This window comes from Salvelinus namaycush, chromosome 23 (genome assembly GCF_016432855.1).
Source record: "Salvelinus namaycush isolate Seneca chromosome 23, SaNama_1.0, whole genome shotgun sequence".
Classification (NCBI taxonomy): Eukaryota; Metazoa; Chordata; class Actinopteri; order Salmoniformes; family Salmonidae; genus Salvelinus; species Salvelinus namaycush.
The window spans coordinates 12,139,471-12,161,139 of record NC_052329.1 but is presented as its reverse complement, the minus strand read 5'-3'; the positions used below and the strand labels follow the sequence as shown (position 1 = coordinate 12,161,139).

Sequence of the window (21,669 nt, the reverse complement as noted above, 5' to 3'; positions counted from 1 at the left end):
GCAATTTGTGTGCAGTGAGCTGAGGGGAGTGTAGCAGATAAAACAGTCCAGCCCTATTCTGCTAAAAAGACTTAGAGGGCAGAAGTAGGATACTTCATAACCTCTAAATGTGAAATATAGTGTATGTGTGTGTGTGTGTGTGTGTGTGTGTGTGTGTGTGTGTGTGTGTGTGTGTGTGTGTGTGTGTGTGTGTGTGTGTGTGTGTGTGTGTGTGTGTGTGTGTGTGTGTGTGTGTGTGTATACAGTATGTGTATGAGTGTGTGTGTGCATACAGTATTTGTATTTGTCTGCACACTTGTGCTTTTTCTCCTTCATGCAGTCATTTTTCTCATTGTTTTCATAACTTCATTACAGCTGTTCAGATCCAAGCCCTGACTTCAGGCTCAGAGAGGCGCTTTTCTCCTTCTTTTAATAGAACACACAAACACACACACACGTGTATGCATACACACACACACGCTTAACAGTTAGAGCCCAGGATTTGCCAGGCAGCAAAGTAATGTTTGAGACCGTAGGTTCTGCCTTGGCAGTTCTCTCTCTGTCTCCTATTCAGCGGCCACATTCAAGTCTCCCCACAAAGCTGGTTTTGCTGTGAAAACAAAAGGGGGTAGTACCGGACATAATAAATATATCGCTATAGAATCATGATCTCACAATTCCCTTTTCCCCTTCTTTCCTTCTTTGCTTTCTCCCTCTTTCTCTCCATTATCTCTCTTTCTCTCCCTCTTTCTCTCTATTATCTCTCTTCCTCTCCATTATCTCTCGTTTTCTCTATCTTTCTCTCTATTATCTATCTTTCTCTCTAATATCTCTCTTCCTCTCTATTATCTATATTCCTCTCTATTATCTATATTCCTCTCTATTATCTAGCTTTCTCTCTATTATCTATATTCCTCTCTATTATCTCTCTTCCTCTAGTATCTCTTTCTCTCTATTATCTCTCTTCCTCTCCAGTATCTCTCTTCCTCTCTATTATCTCTCTTCCTCTAGTATCTCTTTCTCTCTATTATCTCTCTTCCTCTCCAGTATCTCTCTTTCTCTCTATCTTCCTCTCTATTATATCTCTTCCTCTTGATTATCTCTCTAGTATCTCACTTCCTCTCTATTATCTGTCTCTCTATTATATATCTTCCTCTCTATTATCTCTCTCCTTCCTTCCATCCTTCTCTCTCTATTATCTCTCTCTCTCTATTATCTCACTCTCTCTTTATTATCTCTCTCTCTCCCTCCCTCCAAAACACAGAGGTTCCCAGGGATAAGTGACATTGTGATTAAGTATCTTAACTCTGAGTGTGTCCTCTTTAGGAGAGAGGAGAGAATAAAGAGAGAAAGAGCAGTCCTAGCAGGGAATGACCTTCTCAGTGGCAGAATGTGTGTGTGTGTGTGTGTGTGTGTGTGTGTGTGTGTGTGTGTGTGTGTGTGTGTGTGTGTGTGTGTGTGTGTGTGTGTGTGTGTGTGTGTGTGTGTGTGTGTGTGTGTGTGTGTGTGTGTGTGTGTGTGTGTGTGTGTGTGTGTGCAAGAGAGAGACTGAAGGAGTGTTAATTGTCAAAATGGGTATGGGAACAGGTACTAAAGGGATGTGAAGGCACAAATACACACACACACACAATTCACTCTCGCATTAGGCTGCCCACCCGCTCCTGACTAAAGTGGAAAGCAGGACACATCTCATCTAGGCGGCTCGGACCATTATGTTGGGGCTCGGGTCATTATGCTAGGGCAGGGAAACATCCGAAACACCTTGCCTCAACGTGCAATGCAGCTCTAACACAAAAATAAACCTGGTTTCACAGAGACAAACACACACACACACACACACACACACACACACACACACACACACACACACACACACACACACACACACACACACACACACACACACACACACACACACACACACACACACACACACACACACACACAGAAGAGACAAGGTTTTGAAAACCATGCTAACTAGGCTGGAGACTGAGATGCTTTAGTACATGTGTCACGTGGGTCCTTCAGAACGGACTAATCCAACACAGACTCCACATTCTCTCTGAATTCATTAACATAGATCACTGCTGCTTCTCTACTCAACACTATATAATTTCTCAGAGTGGAATCATTTAAAAGCTGTTTCTTAAAGCAGTGTAATTTAATGAATATGTAATATGGCAATAAAGGAATATGTAAATAGGAGGGTAGATGTTTGTGGTGTGTGTGTGTGTGTGTAGTATGTGTGTGTGTAGCAAAAAAAGAAACGTCCTCTCACTGTCAACTACATTTATTTTCAGCAAACTTTACCATGTGTAAATATTTGTATGAACATAACAAGATTCAACAACTGAGACATAATCTGAACAAGTTCCACAGACATGTGACTAACAGAACTTGAAAAATGTGTCCCTGAACAAAGGGAGGGTCAAAATCAAAAGTAACAGTCAGTATCTGGTGTGGCCACCAGCTGCATTAAGTACTGCAGGGCATCTCCTCCTCATGGACTGCACTAGATTTGACTGTTCTTGCTGTGAGATGTTACCCCACTCTTCCACCATGTCACCTGCAAGTTCCCAGACATTTCTGGGGGGAATGGCCCTAGCCCTCACCCTCTGATCCAACAGGTCCCAGACGTGCTGAATGAGATTGAGATCCGAGCTCTTGTCTGGCCATGGCAAAACACTGACATTCCTGTCTTGCAGGAAATCACACACAGAACGAGCAGTATGGCTGGTGGCATTGTCATGCTGGAGGGTCATGTCAGGATGAGCCTGCAGGAAGGGTACCACATGAGGGAGGAGGATGTCTTCCCTGTAACGCACAGCGTTGAGATTGCTTGCAATGACAACAAGCTCAGTCCGATGACACTGTGACACACCGCCCCAGACCATGACGGACCCTCCACCTCCAAATTTATCCTGCTCCAGAGTACAGGCCTCGGTGTAACGCTCATTCCTTCGACGATAAATGCGAATCCGACCATCACCCCATGGTGAGACAAAACCGCGACTCGTCAGTTTAGAGCACATTTTGCCAGTCCTGTCTGGTCCAGCGACGGTGGATTTGTGCCCATAGGCGACGTTGTTGCCGGTGATGTCTGGTATGTGTGTGTGTTGTGTGTGTAGTATGTGTGTGTGTAGTATGTGTGCGTGTGTGTGTGTGTGTGTAGTTTGTGTGTGTGTGTGTGTGTGCTGTGTGTGTGTAGTATGTGTGTGTGTTGTGTGTGTGTGTGTGTAGTATGTGTGTGTGGTATGTGTGTGTGTTGTGTGTGTAGTATGTGTGTGTAGCATGTGTAGCATGTGTAGTGTGTGTGTGTGTGTGTGTGTGTGTGTGTGTGTGTGTGTGTGTGTGTGTGTGTGTGTGTGTGTGTGTGTGTGTGTGTGTGTGTGTGTGTGTGTGTGTGTGTGTGTGTGTGTGTATGTGTGTTTGTGTGTGGACCTGAATAATGCTCTTTACGCTGTAATTGGTTTGTGGAGTTGTACTGCTGCAACCCCTAGTTGATTTATGGGTCTTGCCAACGCTCAGCTAACAAGGGCTATAAATTCACCCCTCTGCTCTGCTCCCAGTCATCAACAAGGGACAAGCAAGTGGGGTGAGAGTGCTAGTGTGTGTGTGTGTGGGTGTGTGTGTGTGTGTGTGTGTGTGTGTGTGTGTGTGTGTGTGTGTGTGTGTGTGTGTGTGTGTGTGTGTGTGTGTGTGTGTGTGTGTGTGTGTGTGTGTGTGTGTGTGTGTGTGTGTGTGTGTATTTGTATAAGTGTCACAAATCCAGGTTCCCTAGTTAACAAGAGGTCTACAACACAACAGGACCTATATGTCTTCATGAGAGGGATGAAAATAACCTCTTCATCTTGTGATGACAGGGATCTGACCCCTCTATGAACTCATGAGCAAATCTGAATTCAAAGGAGCATATTAAATTAGGTGTGAAATGAAAGTGTCTATATTTTGGGGAAATGAAGGTATAAATAAATTTTTCAACTATTTTCCATCTTCAAAATGATGCATAAAAAGGGCTTTGATTTTTGTATAAACAGATAGAAAGGGATGTTAGAAAACAATTTCCAGAAAAAGTCTTAAAAGGTATTAGAAATCCATCAAAACACAGTAATGTTGACGTAAAGACCCAATTGTAACATAATTACTGCAACTGAATTGGCTACAATGGGAAATGATAATAGTAACAAACCACAGTTTGGTCACCTGTCCTCCTTTCTACTGGCATACTGTTGTGTTCAGCTCATCTGTTTTCTTTCTCTTTCTGTTGTCTGGTGGCCAAACCAAGTGTTAAAACAGTCTGAGTCTGGACAACCCTTCTCTCTCCCTCTCCCTCTCCCCCTCTCTCTCTCTCTCTCTCTCTCTCTCTCCCCCTCTCCCTCTCTCTCTCTCGCTCTCCCACTCCAGTTAATGTCACCTCTCTTACTGACACCTACCCATGAGCCCCCTCTCTTTTTATTTACTATAACCAGCATCCTCACCCACTGAGCACCGACGTTGGATGTTCATGGACATTGAAAAGTAGTTGGAATTTGGTCAGTCTTGATGCCTTGATGTTATTGTTAACGTCCACAGGCAGACCAGACTGGATCAAATCTGAACCTATTACAGACATACTGTATGTTCCACAAGATTGAATAGCACAGTACAGTACAGTGAGTAGAGCTCAGCAGAGTACAGTACAATACAATACAGTAGAACTACGGTGGGCTGCATTTAGGCCAAGTATCCTACACTCCCCTGAAAGTCAGTCAAGAGCCATCACTCTCCACCTTCAGCACTCTCCTCCGCCACGCTGTTCTCAGGTCCTCTGATGCCCTGAAGCAGACTTGAGTAAGGGGAATCAGTGGTCACATTACATTTACATTTACATTTTTAGTCATTTAGCAGACGCTCTTATCCAGAGCGACTTACAGTAGAGTGCATACATTTTATATACTGAGACAAGGATATCCCTACCGGCCAAACCCTCCCTAACCCGGACGACGCTATGCCAATTGTGCGTCGCCCCACGGACCTCCCGGTTGCGGCCGGCTGCGACAGAGCATGGGCGTGAACTCAGAGACTCTGGTGGCGCAGCTAGCACTGCGATGCAGTGCCCTAGACCACTGCGCCACCCGAGAGGAGCAGTGGTCACATCAGAGGACCAGCTTTTCTGCCATCCCCAGCTTTTCTGCAGACTCTGTGGGTAGATTCTCCTCAGACAACATGTAGCACCCATCTGGGTGAAGCCGACATCTGTTAGATTTCGTAAAAGCGCCGGAGACTTACTACACATCAATTATTGGGATAGTCCAAACTTGAACTGAGAAATCCACTCAAAACTACAAAAAACACTTTGATGTCCAGTTTCAAATAAAAACAAAAGCTAGCTAGCCAGCCTATGGGTTATCTTGACAAAACTACGCCATCCTAATATTGAGTTGCACCCCCCCCGTTTTCCCTCAGGACAGCCTCAATTCGTCGTGGCAAGGACTCTACAAGGTGTCGAAAGTGTTCCACAGGGATGCTGGCCCATGTTGACTCCAATGCTTCCCACAGTTGTGTCAAGTTGGCTGGATGTCCTTCGGGTGGTGGACCATTCTTGATACACACAGGAATCTGCTGAGCGTGAAAAACCCATCAGCCTTGCAGTTCTTGACACAAACCGGTGCGCCTGACACCTACCATACCCCATTCAAAGGCACTTAAATATTTTGTCTTGCCCATTCTCCCTCTGAATGACACACATACACAATCCGTGTCTCAATTGTCTGAAAGCTTAAAAATCCTTCTTTAGCCTGTCTCCTCCCCTTTATCTACACTGATTGAAGTGGATTTAACAGGTGACATCAATAAGGGATCACAGCTTTCACCTGGATATGTCATCGAAAGAGCAGGTGTTCATAAGGTTTTGTACACTCAGTACTTATTAAGCTAACAAAATAAAACGTATATAAAAATAAAAAAATGCTGTCAAAAAACATAAAAAGCTGTCTGCCTAGGCGACCTCATGGCGCCATGGCGACCAAGGAACTCATATCCATAATAATGCATTTATGTGTCGTACCGCTCAGGGACCCATGATGTAATTCCATTACCGTAATACCATTAACGGGTTTAAATCCACTTCAATAAGCAAAAATGAAACATTTCACTCAAGGTGCCATGTCATAGCTGACACCCCATTCTTTCTGCGGACATCTGTGAATGTTAATTCAGAGCAGATATTTAACAGTTTTTGGAAAATGTGGTCACATAAAAACCTGAGGGAGATTATACTGTAATTCCGTTACCAAAGTTGGCATCTACACAGTTCTTCCACTAAATTAGTTTTTGTACATATTTCAATGGAAATTGTTCAAAGTAGTCCTTCTGCATTTTAAAGTGAAAAAACTTCATCAAAGCGTAACTCCGTTACTGTGGAATTGCCCTCCCCCTATGGGTTTCCCAGGTGGTTTGTTTTAACCTGCAGTCCACTGACTGTCACATCCTCTCTTCCAGTCCATGCGCAAAACGACGTCCATGTAACGATGTGCGCTGAGAGTCGGGAAGCAAGTTCAGGGAGTGAGTGTTTTAATAAAATAAACGGAACATATTACAAAATAAGTAACACGAACAACACACATACATAACACAGGAACAGAAACAATAACGCCTGAGGAAGGAACCAAAGGGAGTGGCATATATAGTGATGGTAATCAGGGAAATGATGGAGTCCAGGTGAGTCTGATGACACGCAGGTGCGCGTAACGATGGTGACAGGCGTGCGCCATAACGAGCAGGCTGGTGACCTAGAGGCCAGAGAGGGAGCACATGTGACAGTCCAACAGCTGTGTAAACGTACTGTGATGCTCAGCTCGACACGCAACTACAAAGGAGGGAGCAAAACACAATCCGCTTTTTAAATCAACAACATGAGTTCTAGGGATTCGGGAATGGATTCTGGAGTTCTCTTCAAAGACATGATATCCTTACTGTAATTATATAGGTCTAGCCTACAGTACTACTCTCCTTCACAGGAGAGTTCTGGTATCCATTTGCCCCCTTTGACTCAGCTTTGAACATCGATCATGAAACATACACGGAGCTCTGGGAGTGCCTGAGCCTCTTTTTCATCTAAAAATGAAGCTTTTATAGCTCTATGCAGCAATGTGGATCCATATTGTAACTAGCTATACTGCTACTCTCTGATGGTATACTGCTACTGTCTGATGGTATACTGCTACTGTCTGATGGTATACTGCTACTGTCTGATGGTATACTGCTACTGTCTGATGGTATACTGCTACTGTCTGATGGTATACTGCTACTGTCTGATTGTATACTGCTACTGTCTGATGGTATACTGCTACTGTCTGATGGTACACTGCTACTGTCTGATGGTATACTGCTACTGTCTGATGGTATACTGCTACTGTCTGATGGTATACTGCTACTGTCTGATGGTATACTGCTACTGTCTGATGGTATACTGCTACTGTCTGATGGTATACTGCTACTGTCTGATGGTATACTGCTACTGTCTGATGGTATACTGCTACTGTCTGATGTACTGCTACTGTCTGATGGTATACTGCTACTGTCTGATGGTATACTGCTACTGTCTGATGGTACACTGCTACTGTCTGATGGTATACTGCTACTGTCTGATGGTATACTGCTACTGTCTGATGGTATACTGCTACTGTCTGATGGTACACTGCTACTGTCTGATGGTATACTGCTACTGTCTGATGGTACACTGCTACTGTCTGATGGTATACTGCTACTGTCTGATTGTATACTGCTACTGTCTGATGGTACACTGCTACTGTCTGATGGTATACTGCTACTGTCTGATGGTATACTGCTACTGTCTGATGGTATACTGCTACTGTCTGATGGTATACTGCTACTGTCTGATGGTACACTGCTACTGTCTGATGGTATACTGCTACTGTCTGATGGTATACTGCTACTGTCTGATGGTACACTGCTACTGTCTGATGGTATACTGCTACTGTCTGATGGTACCCTGCTACTGTCTGATGGTATACTGCTACTGTCTGATTGTATACTGCTACTGTCTGATGGTACACTGCTACTGTCTGATGGTACACTGCTACTGTCTGATGGTATACTGCTACTGTCTGATGGTACACTGCTACTGTCTGATGGTATACTGCTACTGTCTGATGGTATACTGCTACTGTCTGATGGTATAATGCTACTGTCTGATGGTATACTGCTACTGTCTGATGGTATACTGCTACTGTCTGATTGTATACTGCTACTGTCTGATGGTATACTGCTACTGTCTGATGGTATACTGCTACTGTCTGATGGTATACTGCTACTGTCTGATGGTATACTGCTACTGTCTGATGGTATACTGCTACTGTCTGATGGTATACTGCTACTGTCTGATGGTACACTGCTACTGTCTGATGGTATACTGCTACTGTCTGATGGTACACTGCTACTGTCTGATGGTATACTGCTACTGTCTGATTGTATACTGCTACTGTCTGATGGTACACTGCTACTGTCTGATGGTATACTGCTACTGTCTGATGGTATACTGCTACTGTCTGATGGTATACTGCTACTGTCTGATGGTATACTGCTACTGTCTGATGGTACACTGCTACTGTCTGATGGTATACTGCTACTGTCTGATGGTATACTGCTACTGTCTGATGGTACACTGCTACTGTCTGATGGTATACTGCTACTGTCTGATGGTACCCTGCTACTGTCTGATGGTATACTGCTACTGTCTGATTGTATACTGCTACTGTCTGATGGTACACTGCTACTGTCTGATGGTACACTGCTACTGTCTGATGGTATACTGCTACTGTCTGATGGTACACTGCTACTGTCTGATGGTATACTGCTACTGTCTGATGGTATACTGCTACTGTCTGATGGTATACTGCTACTGTCTGATGGTATACTGCTACTGTCTGATGGTATACTGCTACTGTCTGATTGTATACTGCTACTGTCTGATGGTATACTGCTACTGTCTGATGGTATACTGCTACTGTCTGATGGTATACTGCTTACTGTCTGATGGTATACTGCTACTGTCTGATGGTATACTGCTACTGTCTGATGGTACACTGCTACTGTCTGATGGTATACTGCTACTGTCTGATGGTATACTGCTACTGTCTGATGGTATACTGCTACTGTCTGATGGTATACTGCTACTGTCTGATGGTATACTGCTACTGTCTGATGGTACACTGCTACTGTCTGATGGTATACTGCTACTGTCTGATGGTATACTGCTACTGTCTGATGGTATACTGCTACTGTCTGATTGTATACTGCTACTGTCTGATGGTACACTGCTACTGTCTGATTGTATACTGCTACTGTCTGATGGTACACTGCTACTGTCTGATGGTATACTGCTACTGTCTGATGGTATACTGCTACTGTCTGATGGTACACTGCTACTGTCTGATGGTATACTGCTACTGTCTGATGGTATACTGCTACTGTCTGATGGTACACTGCTACTGTCTGATGGTATACTGCTACTGTCTGATGGTATACTGCTACTGCCTGATGGTACACTGCTACTGTCTGATTGTATACTGCTACTGTCTGATGGTACACTGCTACTGTCTGATTGTATACTGCTACTGTCTGATGGTACACTGCTACTGTCTGATGGTATACTGCTACTGTCTGATGGTATACTGCTACTGTCTGATGGTATACTGCTACTGTCTGATGGTACACTGCTACTGTCTGATGGTATACTGCTACTGTCTGATGGTATACTGCATTCGTCATCACTGATGAGTCATTTGACAGTTTGGAACTAGCATTCTGCGTCTGGGGCCTATGACTGATTAACATGGATTGGGGCTAAGAGTTTGACTTTCTGGCCCCTGGTGAACGCTTGAGTGGAGCAGTGTGGTTGCATTCCTGTCTGTCAAAATGTTCAATGGCTCATTTGAAACATGACCTCTGAGAATATATCTTAAAAGTCTGGGGACGATTCCCCGACTGCGATTAATCCAAGACGAAATTGCAAAACATGACCTGGTAGTTGCACGCTGAGGCATTTATTATCATTATCTTCAAACTAATATTGTTGCTAGGAGCAGAAACAGTAGTAGTTATAGAGCTGTAGTAGTTTAATGGATGACAGTTCATGAGTTTTTCCCAGAAGAAAAGAGTCAGACTGCTAAACATGCTGAGCTAGGCTACTCCTCCCTGCAACCAAAATGAAAAATGTAAAAGACAACCAGGCATTGGTTATAGACTACAACTGAGCTCGAGGACCACTTTGGGGCTTCTTCAGTTTCCAGCTAAATTGCATGACAAACAAAAGGAGGAGTCGGTTGGATTGTCTCTCTCTCTCTCTGTCTCTCTCTCTCTCTCTCTCGCTCTCTCGCGCTCTCTCTCTCTCTCTCTGTCTCTCTCTCTCGCTCTGTCCTGTTTTCTTATTCTCATTCTACAGCACGATCGTAGAGTGGGATGAAGGATCACTTGGACCCAGAGCACCATTTGCTGGGGATCTAAAGGCAATTTGAAACCATCAAGATAATTTATCGTTCCATCAGGCATGGAGGTGATGCTGTTTCAAAGCTATCTCCCCCTCTCTTCTCCCACTTCTCCCCCTCTCTTCTCCCACTTCTCCCCCTCTCTTCTCCCACTTCTCCCCCTCTCTTCTCCCACTTCTCCCCCTCTCTTCCCCCACTTCTCCCCCTCTCTTCTCCCACTTCTCCCCCTCTCTTCTCCCACTTCTCCCCCTCTCTTCTCCCACTTCTCCCCCTCTCTTCTCCAATGTTCCCTCTCATCCAAGCCCTTCCCATTTTAAGTGGAAACTACTATTGGGCCATATTTCATGTAGGATTTATATAGTGTGTGTGTGTTGGGGGGGGGGGGGGGGGGGGGTGATACGAGGTCGATCACACACCGTGGACTAATGTCATAATAACCCTAATCCTCCCTCTCGGCACTCTGCCGTCTCCTCTCCCTTCAGATAGGAAATTAACCAATTTACTCTGCCCCTCCTCGTCTAGCCAGTGGACAGGAGGACCACACGGCCGGGCACGGGCCGCCTTTAAATAAATAGAATCAGGAAAATCCTAGAATAACTCGGAGCAGAATGTCACAAACGGCCCATCAAGCCTCCCAGTTGGTCTGCCGGAGCTCCAGCCAAGAGTGGGAGACAAGTAGAAGAGGAGGGGTGGGCGGTTTAGGTGGAGAAGGCAGAGAGATGCCAAATGTCTGGGTCAGGCGGAAATGACATGACAACTAGACTAAATGTAAATAAAGATAGCGGAGTTGTAATTCAATCTGGCAACCCGGCCCTCTCCCAGACTGGAGCTTATAAATCACAGCTCTAAACCTTCTTAAGAACACCCCAGCCACAAACACGGCTGCCGCTCCACAATTAGATTATTTGTCAGCCGCTGGACTGGCCTCGGGAGCATGTCTCTCTCTCCGTCTCACACACACACAGCCGAGACAGGACTTATAAGTCCAGTACCATTAAAAACACAGGGCTCATAAACAGCATTAGTCAGTTTAAGGGGATATTGTAGCTCTTCACCACAACATTAAATCAAACAAATGTTTTATGTTCAATTGTTAAGGCCTATAAATCCAGGGAATAAACCAACTACCAAGACTGATCTAAACAGCGATATTACATGTAACAGCAGGTTTTTTTCAGGCAATCTACACTTACCCGTCTCTTCGTCAATGGCGAATCGTCCCAGTCCACTCCCATCCCGGATAGAGTACTGGATTTCCCCATCTCTCCCATTGTCGTCATCCCGGGCCGTGACTTGGAGGACGGTGGTCCCGATGCGGGCGCTCTCCTTCACCGATCCCGTGAGGGCGAAGTGGGAGAAGTAGGGAGTGTAGAGGTTCTCGTTAACATCTACCACCTCTAGTTCCATGAAGGTGACAGACAGGAGAGAGACAGGTCTCCCTTTATCCTTGGCTCTCACCGTGAGGTTGTAGAACTGTTGCGTCTCGTAGTCCAGCTCCTTGGTCAGTCGGATGGCCCCGCTGGCCTTGTCCACCTCGAACTTCCCGTTGTAGTCGTTGGCCAGGGAGTATCTAACCTGGCCGCCCAGGCCAAGGTCGGGGTCCTGAGTCTCGAGCCAGGCCACCACGGTACCCACTGGCAGGTCCTCCAGGGCCCGGGTGTTGTAGACACTGGGGATGAATGCCGGAGGGCAGTCGTTAACGTCGTCTAGAGAGATCTTCAGAGTGGTGACTGAAAACTTCTGGTTCCCTTTCTCTGCACGGTCACGAGCCTCGATCTTCAAGTTGAAGTTGGAGACAAACTCCCTGTCCAGCTGGCCGGCAACATACACAATCCCGTTAGAGCTGTTGATGCCAAACTGGGTGGTGCTGGTCAAAAAGGAGTAGACAATTTCTCCATTAGGCCCCAAGTCTTTGTCAGTGGCCTCAACCTGAATGACATCGGTGCCGATGGCCATGTTTTCGGGAATGACGGTTCTATAGCCTCCCTCCTGCAGGAATTGAGGTGCATTGTCATTGGCATCTTCTATGTAGACGGTGAGCAGACGCCATGCGGTTTTCTGTGGCAGGCCCAGGTCGTAGATAGTGATGTTGAGGAGGTATCTGTCTCTTTTCTCTCTGTCCATGGGCAGGAAGACGCTGATCAGCCCACTCTCCATGTCGATGGTGAAACAGCTGTCTGTGTTTCCATCCGAGATGGCGTACAAAATCTGACCGTTAAAACCTGTGTCGCCGTCGTAGGCGTTGACCTTGAAGACACTGGACCCGACCTTGAGGTCCTCGCGCACTGATATGTCTGCGGGTAAGGCCTTGTCAAACTGAGGTGTCTGTCTGTTGACGGAGAAAAGGTCAATGAACCCTTCCTCGATCTTGGGCTTGGTTCTAGCTTTGGACTTATTTAGTAATTTCTCAGCTAGCTTTTGGGCGACTCTGGTCTCCCTACAGTTGAAGTTCTTTGGGGGAGATTTCCCATGGACAATAGAGATGTTCACGAACATTGGATCGGAGAAGTTCTCTCCATCTGTGGCGGTTATTTTCAAATTGAAGATACCATTTTTTGGACTGGCAGTGGAGAGAGACCTCCGTAGGGTCAGGACCCCTGAGTCAGGGTTCAGGTCGAAGAATCCCCTCTCATTCCCTTCCAGGATCTTGTACTTCACCAGCTCTAGCTCATCTATGTCGATGGCAGACATGGTGGTTATCACCTCGTCGGTGGGTAAGTCCCGAGAGACCACTCCCTGGCACGCCACTTTCTCGAATAAGGGTTGGTTGTCGTTCACATTTTCCAGATGGACAGTTACGTTCACTTCACTCTCTCGTCTGTAGGGGGAACCCCAGTCAGAGGCCCTGACCACAAACACGTAGCTCTCAGATGAGGACTCAAAGTCCAGCTCCTGTGTGGTGGTGAGGATTCCAGAGAACTGGTTGATTTTGAAGGGCAGGGGCTGAAGGCTGGCTATGCTGTATGTTATGTATCCATTCTCCCCGCTATCACCATCCACAGCGGACACCGTCAGCACGGTTGATCCCATGGGAACGCTCTCGTTGACAAACACCTCGTACGAAGACTGAGTGAAAGTTGGGGTGTTGTCGTTGGCGTCCTCGATGGAGACCCGAACTTTGACCCTCAGCTCGCTGTCCATCTCCACCACCTCGACGTCAAACACGTCCTGGGTGACCTCCGTGAACCAGCGAGTTGTTGAGATCACGCCTGTTAGGGTGTTCATCCGGAAGTAGTAGGAGTCTGCCGAGGGGGTCAGGATATATTCAGCATCGTCTGGCTCAGGGGTGATTTTCACCACCTCTACGATCATGCCTGGGGGTGAGATTTCATTGAGACTAATTCCGTATGACTCCTGTTTGAATTTCACTTCCACAGCCTGTGGTTTCTTCCCCATGATGTGCACAACCCTTACCGCAGAAAACTTTTGTGGGGCACCCTTGTCCTTGGCCTGAAGAGTGAGGTTATATCCATAAGGAGAGTTCTCCCAGTCCACTTGGTCAGATGCTTTGATAGCGAACTCATCGCCCTCTGACCTTTCCAGAGTGAACTGCTTCAGAGGGTCTCCGGCCACTATAGACACAGACTCAATCTCTCCATTTAACCCCTTGTCCAGGTCTTCCACAGTGACCACTGCATACACAGGGTCCTTGTCCAACCACGAGGGGACATGGGTGACCACATTCATGAACGGCACATGCTCGTTGACACGCTCTACATGCACAAAGAGCTTTGCCGTACTGCTCACACCGTTATTGCCATACAACTTCATCCCGCGGTCCACTGCCTGGATTTCTAGGTCGTATCGGTTCTGCTCCTCAATGTTCAGTTTCCCGCTGAGGGAGACCACACCGCTAGTTGGGTGCACGGCGAACAGCTCCATTTTCGCCTTAAAGAAGTAGTAAAATTCCCCGTTAGAGCCGACGTCCGCGTCAGTGGCTGTAACTTGTGCTATGCTAGTCCTGAGGGGGGTACTTTCTGCTATGGTGACTGAGTATGTGGTGGGCGAGAATAAAGGTCGAAGGTCATTCATGTCCAGGACCTGGACAGTCACTTTGGTCCAGGTCTCCAGAACCTCCCCTTTGACATAGGCTTTCACTGTCAGTAAGTAGCTATCCTGGATTTCTCGATTCAAGATGGCTGCGTTGCCGCCTTTAGTCCTTATGCGTAAGAAGCAGAAATCTCCCAGTACGTACTCCTCTGCTTTAAAGAAGCCTTCTTCATCCCCAGAGGTGATCCTGTAGCGGATTTCCCAGGAGCGCTGGTCCAAGTGGATGCCCATTTTAACTTTACTGTTGGCGTAGGTGCGCGCCGCGGAGTTCTCGTAGACAGTGGCATGGTAGACGGGCTGAGTGAAGAGAAAGTGAGGGCCGTTGGCGGGGCCCTGGGGATGCCCTTGGGGGTCCTGGCAGCAGCAGTGGTGCAGCTGGGAGAGTAGCAGAAACAGGGCCAGGCAGACGAGAGGGGCACGCATGCCTATGTAGCCCCACTGGCCCATACTCACATCCATCCCATCATCACTCTTCCATCCTGCAACTAAAGAGAAGAGAGAGACGTTAGCCACGGGGGAGATAGGGGGAGACTGGGGCAAAGGGGGAAAAGATTTTCAACCACAAAAGACATGCCACATATCCTGCAACTTGACCTTTGACCTCTAGGCCTAACAGGCTACAAATTATCCATTCGATTGTGAAGATTGATTAGATGGGGGAGGGGGAAGGAGATGAAGGAATGCATAGTAACCATGCAACCGTAGGAGGTATGACATCATTGTGTGTGGACTCTATGTGGACACTCAATTGCACGTTTTCGAAAAACCAGGAGGTTTGGTTCCAGAAGCAAAGAACAAAATAATTGCATGGCTAGTGGAAGGAGGAGTGCAGCATCACCAAAACACACACATACCAAAGAAAACATACCACTATTAGACTACAGGAAAGCTGAAGCTATAAACAGATCCCTCTATCATAATACTATTCTTGGCCTACAAGAAAAACTGCAACGGTATGTCTCGAAAACATGTCATATATCTTCATAAACAACAAATAAGTAAAATAGGCCTTTCTGTTGTGCTTAGTTTCTTTAGGCCTTCTGTTGTGCTTAGTTTCTTTAGGCCTTTCTGTTGTGCTTAGTTTCTTTAGGCCTTCTGTTGTGCTTAGTTTCTTTAGGCCTTCTGTTGTGCTTAGTTTATTTAGGCCTTCTGTTGTGCTTAGTTTCTTTAGGCCTTTCTGTTGTGCTTAGTTTCTTTAGGCCTTTCTGTTGTGCTTAGTTTCTTTAGGCCTTTCTGTTGTGCTTAGTTTCTTTAGGCCTTCTGTTGTGCTTAGTTTCTTTAGGCCTTCTGTTGTGCTTAGTTTCTTTAGGCCTTCTGTTGTGCTTAGTTTCTTTAGGCCTTCTGTTGTGCTTAGTTTCTTTAGGCCTTCTGTTGTGCTTAGTTTCTTTAGGCCTTTCTGTTGTGCTTAGTTTCTTCAGGCCTTTCTGTTGTGCTTAGTTTCTTTAGGCCTTCTGTTGTGCTTAGTTTCTTTAGGCCTTTCTGTTGTGCTTAGTTTCTTTAGGCCTTTCTGTTGTGCTTAGTTTCTTTAGGCCTTCTGTTGTGCTTAGTTTCTTTAGGCCTTCTGTTGTGCTTAGTTTCTTTAGGCCTTTCTGTTGTGCTTAGTTTCTTTAGGCCTTTCTGTTGTGCTTAGTTTCTTTAGGCCTTCTGTTGTGCTTAGTTTCTTTAGGCCTTTCTGTTGTGCTTAGTTTCTTTAGGCCTTCTGTTGTGCTTAGTTTCTTTAGGCCTTTCTGTTGTGCTTAGTTTCTTTAGGCCTTTCTGTTGTGCTTAGTTTCTTTAGGCCTTTCTGTTGTGCTTAGTTTCTTTAGGCCTTTCTGTTGTGCTTAGTTTCTTTAGGCCTTCTGTTGTGCTTAGTTTCTTCAGGCCTTTCTGTTGTGCTTAGTTTCTTTAGGCCTTTCTGTTGTGCTTAGTTTCTTTAGGCCTTTCTGTTGTGCTTAGTTTCTTTAGGCCTTCTGTTGTGCTTAGTTTCTTTAGGCCTTTCTGTTGTGCTTAGTTTCTTTAGGCCTTCTGTTGTGCTTAGTTTCTTTAGGCCTTTCTGTTGTGCTTAGTTTCTTTAGGCCTTCTGTTGTGCTTAGTTTCTTTAGGCCTTTCTGTTGTGCTTAGTTTCTTTAGGCCTTTCTGTTGTGCTTGGTTTCTTTAGGCCTTCTGTTGTGCTTAGTTTCTTTAGGCCTTTCTGTTGTGCTTAGTTTCTTTAGGCCTTTCTGTTGTGCTTAGTTTCTTTAGGCCTTTCTGTTGTGCTTAGTTTCTTTAGGCCTTCTGTTGTGCTTAGTTTCTTTAGGCCTTTCTGTTGTGCTTAGTTTCTTTAGGCCTTTCTGTTGTGCTTAGTTTCTTTAGGCCTTCTGTTGTGCTTAGTTTATTTAGGCCTTTCTGTTGTGCTTAGTTTCTTTAGGCCTTTCTGTTGTGCTTAGTTTCTTTAGGCCTTTCTGTTGTGCTTAGTTTCTTTAGGCCTTTCTGTTGTGCTTAGTTTCTTTAGGCCTTTCTGTTGTGCTTAGTTTCTTTAGGCCTTCTGTTGTGCTTGGTTTCTTTAGGCCTTTCTGTTGTGCTTAGTTTCTTTAGGCCTTCTGTTGTGCTTAGTTTCTTTAGGCCTTCTGTTGTGCTTAGTTTCTTTAGGCCTTCTGTTGTGCTTAGTTTCTTTAGGCCTTCTGTTGTGCTTAGTTTCTTTTTTCTTGTCAGAAAAAGAAGGAGCTATTCTGAAATAAGTGGCCACAAATATGTTCTAATCCGGGTACTGGGAGAAACCCTGATCCGGTAAATGCCATGTTGGTCGAGATAGGAGCGTCACCGCGGTCGGGGTTATGATGACTCAACGTTTTCCACCGCAGTGACTGCAGGGTGGACAGGAAGAGTCCACATGTCCGAGAGAACTTTGAATAAAATGCTGGATAAAGAGAACTGCCACACACCCACAAAACGCACACTCACGCACGCACGCACACACACATGCACGCACACACACGCACATACACACACTCTCTCTTTCAAAACACTCACTTTCAGCACTCTCTCGACAATTCTATGACCTACAAAAACATCTGCTTTTTAACAGTGGCCAAACCACTCGGCTGAAACAATGGAAACCACCATCCAAAACCTACATTTAAATAAGACCCATAAGTCATTTAGGGAACAAAGATCCACAATCCACAAAAGAGTGTGTCAAATAAAATAAAATGCATTGGTCACATACAGGTATTTGTGAGTGAGTGAGTGAGTGAGTGAGTGAGTGAGTGAGTGAGTGAGTGAGTGAGTGAGTGAGTGAGTGAGTGAGTGAGTGAGTGAGTGAGTGAGTGAGTGAGTGAGTGAGTGAGTGAGTGAGTGAGTGTATACACATTTTACTATATCAAAAGTCCACACAAGAATAGTAAACCAACTAAAACTCAGAAAAGTGAGGATATTTTGCCGGTCCTCACTTGTAAAAAGGCTATTTTAGGCTTAAGGGTTAGGTTTATGGTTAGGGTTAGAATTAGGGTTCAAATTAGGGTTAGGGGTTAGTGGTTAGGTTTACGGTTAGGAGTTGGGGTTAGGTTTAGGTTTGGGATTAGGATTAGGGGCTAAAGTTAGGGTTAGGGTTAGGGAAAATAGGGGTTATGGAAAATAGGATTTTGAATGGGAATCAATTGTTGGTTGCCAAAATTATAGTAAGACATAGTGTGTGTGTGTGTGTGTGTGTGTGTGTGTGTGTGTGTGTGTGTGTGTGTGTGTGTGTGTGTGTGTGTGTGTGTGTGTGTGTGTGTGTGTGTGTGTGTGTGTGTGTTTGTGTGTTTTGTAGGCTGGTTGGTATGCCTTTCACACAGCACAGCCCAGAGAAGCTTGGTGAACATCCCCAAGGATAAAGAGGCTACTGCATGAAGAGCTGTCAGTTCAAACACTCCTTCACTCTGAGATGCAGAGACTGGGAGGACGAGGGGTTAAAACGGAGGGAGGGAGAGAATTGAGAGAGAGAGATAGAGGGTAGAGAGAAGCACAAAGATTTTAAAGACTGAAATAGTCAGTGAAAGGGACAGGAGGCAGAGAGAGGGAGCGTGGGTAGAGAGAGAGAAAGAGCGGGAGTGTGTGTAGAGAGAAAGAAAAAGAGAGAGCATGGGTAGAGCGAGAGAAAGAAGATGGGGACTGTAATAGATACGGTGAGAGACAGAGATAGCAAGACAGAGAGAGAGCAAGACAGAGAGAGAGAGAAAGAGACAGAGAACAAGAAAGAGAGAGAGAGAGAGAGAGAGAGAGAGAGAGAGAGAGAGAGAGAGAGAGAGAGAGAGAGAGAGAGAGAGAGAGAGAGAGCGAGGAGGGTTTTTTTCTTCTGGTTAGGCTAACTTGATAATCAAACAGCATGCTTAAAGCATCAGACATGCTCAGTACATATAGATGATTTTATTAAAACACATAGGTTGTGTTTATATACACTACATGACCAAAAGTATGTAGACACCGGCTCATCAAACATCTCATTCCACAACCATGGGCATTAATATGGAGTTGGTCCCCCCTTTGCTGCTATAACAGCCTCCACTCTTCTGGGAAGATGTTGGAACATTGCTGCGGGGACTTGCTTCCATTCAGCCACAAGAGCATTAGTGAGGTCGGGCACTGATGTTGGGCAATTAGGCCTGGCTTGCAGTCGGCGTTCAAATTCATCCCAAAGGTGTTTGATGGGGTTGAGGTCAGCGCTCTTTGCAGGGCAGACAAGTTCTTCCACACCAACCATTTCTGCATGGGAGCATTGTCATGCTGAAAAAGGAAGGGCCTTCACCAAAGTTGGAAGCACAGAATCATCTAGAATGTAATTGTATGCTGTAGCGTTAAGATTTCCCTTCACTGGAACTAAGGGGCCTAGCCCGAATCACAAAAAACAGCCGCAGACCATTATTCCTCTTCCACCAAACTTTACAGTTGGCACTATGCATTCAGGCAGGCAGCATTCTCCTGGCATCCACCAAAACCAAATTCGTCTGTCGGACTGCCAGATGGTGAAGCATGATTCATCACTCCAGAGAGCGAATTTCCACTGCTCCAGAGTCCAATGGCGGCAAGTTTTTCACCACTCCAGCCAAAACTTGCCATTACGCATGGTGATCTTAGGCTTGTGTACGGCAATGGAACCCCTTTCATGAAGCTACTGACAAACAGTTATTGTGCGGACGTTGCTTCCAGAGGCAGTTTGGAACTCAGTCGTGAGTGTTGCAACCGAGGACGGACGATTTTAATGCGCTACGCATTTCAGCACTCGGTGGTCCCATTCTTTGAGCTTGTGAGGCCTATCACTTCGCTGTTGAGCCGTTGTTGCTCCCAGACGTTTCCACTTCACAATAACAGCACTTACAGTTGGCAGGGGCAGCTCTAGCAGGGCAGAAATTTGACGAACTGAATTGTTGAAAAGGTGGCATCCTATGACGGTGCCAAGTTTAAAGTCATTGAGCTCTTCAGATAGGCCATTCTACTGCCAATGTTTGTCTATGGAGATTTCTTGGCTGTGTGCTCGATTTTATACACCTGTCAGCAACGGATGTGGCTGAAATAGCCAAATCCACTAATTTGAAGTGGTGTCCACATAATTTTGTCTATATATAGTGTATGAAAAAATTCAGGTTTTAAAATTTAGACCAATCGAAAAGATGACTCTTGGTCGACCAAGATTTGTTCTAGTCGGGGACAGCCCTAGCATGGATGGATGCAAGCATAAAGACTACTGTAGGCCTACACTAATTATGAGCTGAAGGTGCATGTGTGCACATTCACATATTGTTCATTGAACAAGTACACACACACACACCTAAATCTAACTGTAACTATCGCCATTGAACAAGTACACACACACCTAAATCTAACTGTAACTATCGCCATTGAACAAGTACACACACACACACCTAAATCTGACTGTAACTATCGCCATTGAACAAGTACACACACACCTAAATCTGACTGTAACTATCGCCATTGAACAAGTACACACACACACACCTAAATATGACTGTAACGATCGCCATTGAACAAGTACACACACACCTAAATCTGACTGTAACTATCGCCATAGCACAAGTACACACACACACACACACACACACCTAAATATGACTGTAACGATCGCCATTGAACAAGTACACACACACACACACACGTGCATCCGACTGTTACTATTTCCATTGAACAAGTACACACACACACACACACACACACACACACACACACACACACACACACACACACACACACACACACACACACACACACACACACACACACACACACACACCTACATCCGTCTGTAAATATTTCCATTGAACACACCTGCTAGAAATCTCTCCAAGGGAACCATCACGGCCCGCATCAGTACTAGGAGGGCACAGGGAACCATCACGGCCCGCATCAGTAATAGGATGGCACAGGGAACCAACAGGCCCGCATCAGTAATAGGATGGCACAGGGAACCAACAGGCCCGCATCAGTAATAGGATGGCACAGGGAACCGTCACGGCCCGCATCAGTAATAGGATGGCACAGGGAACCATCACGGCCCGCATCAGTAATAGGAGGGCACAGGGAACCGTCACGGCCCGCATCAGTAATAGGAGGGCAAAGGGAACCATCAGGCCCGCATCAGTAATAGGAGGGCACAGGGAACCATCAGGCCCGCATCAGTAATAGGAGGGCACAGGGAACCATCAGGCCCGCATCAGTAATAGGAGGGCACAGGGAACCATCAGGCCCGCATCAGTAACAGGAGGGCACAGGGAACCATCAGGCCCGCATCAGTAATAGGAGGGCACAGGGAACCATCAGGCCCGCATCAGTAATAGGAGGGCACAGGGAACCATCAGGCCCGCATCAGTAATAGGATGGCACAGGGAACCATCAGGCCCACATCAATAATAGGAGGGCACAGGGAACCATCAGGCCCGCATCAGTAATAGGAGGGCACAGGGAACCATCAGGCCCGCATCAGTAATAGGAGGGCACAGGGAACCATCACGGCCCGCATCAGTAATAGGAGGGCACAGGGAACCATCAGGCCCGCATCAATAATAGGAGGCCACAGGGAACTATCAGGCCCGCATCAGTAATAGGAGGGCACAGGGAACCATCACGGCCCGCATCAATAATAGGAGGGCACAGGGAACCATCAGGCCCGCATCAATAATAGGAGGGCACAGGGAACCATCAGGCC

At 46.0% G+C, this 21,669-nt stretch overlaps 1 protein-coding gene across 1 annotated transcript in view; it reads right to left on the bottom strand.

Annotated features, from left to right (window-relative positions):
- Positions 1–20,859, bottom strand: part of fat3a (FAT atypical cadherin 3a) — a 234,259-nt gene extending 213,400 nt beyond the window's left edge. The window contains exons 1-2 of the mRNA XM_038962177.1: positions 20,793–20,859; positions 11,660–15,001 (exon numbers count right to left, since the gene is read on the bottom strand). Coding sequence (XP_038818105.1) covers positions 11,660–15,001; positions 20,793–20,859 — 3,409 coding nt within the window. The remainder of the gene's footprint in view (positions 1–11,659; positions 15,002–20,792) is intronic.
- Positions 20,860–21,669: the final 810 nt, after the last annotated feature.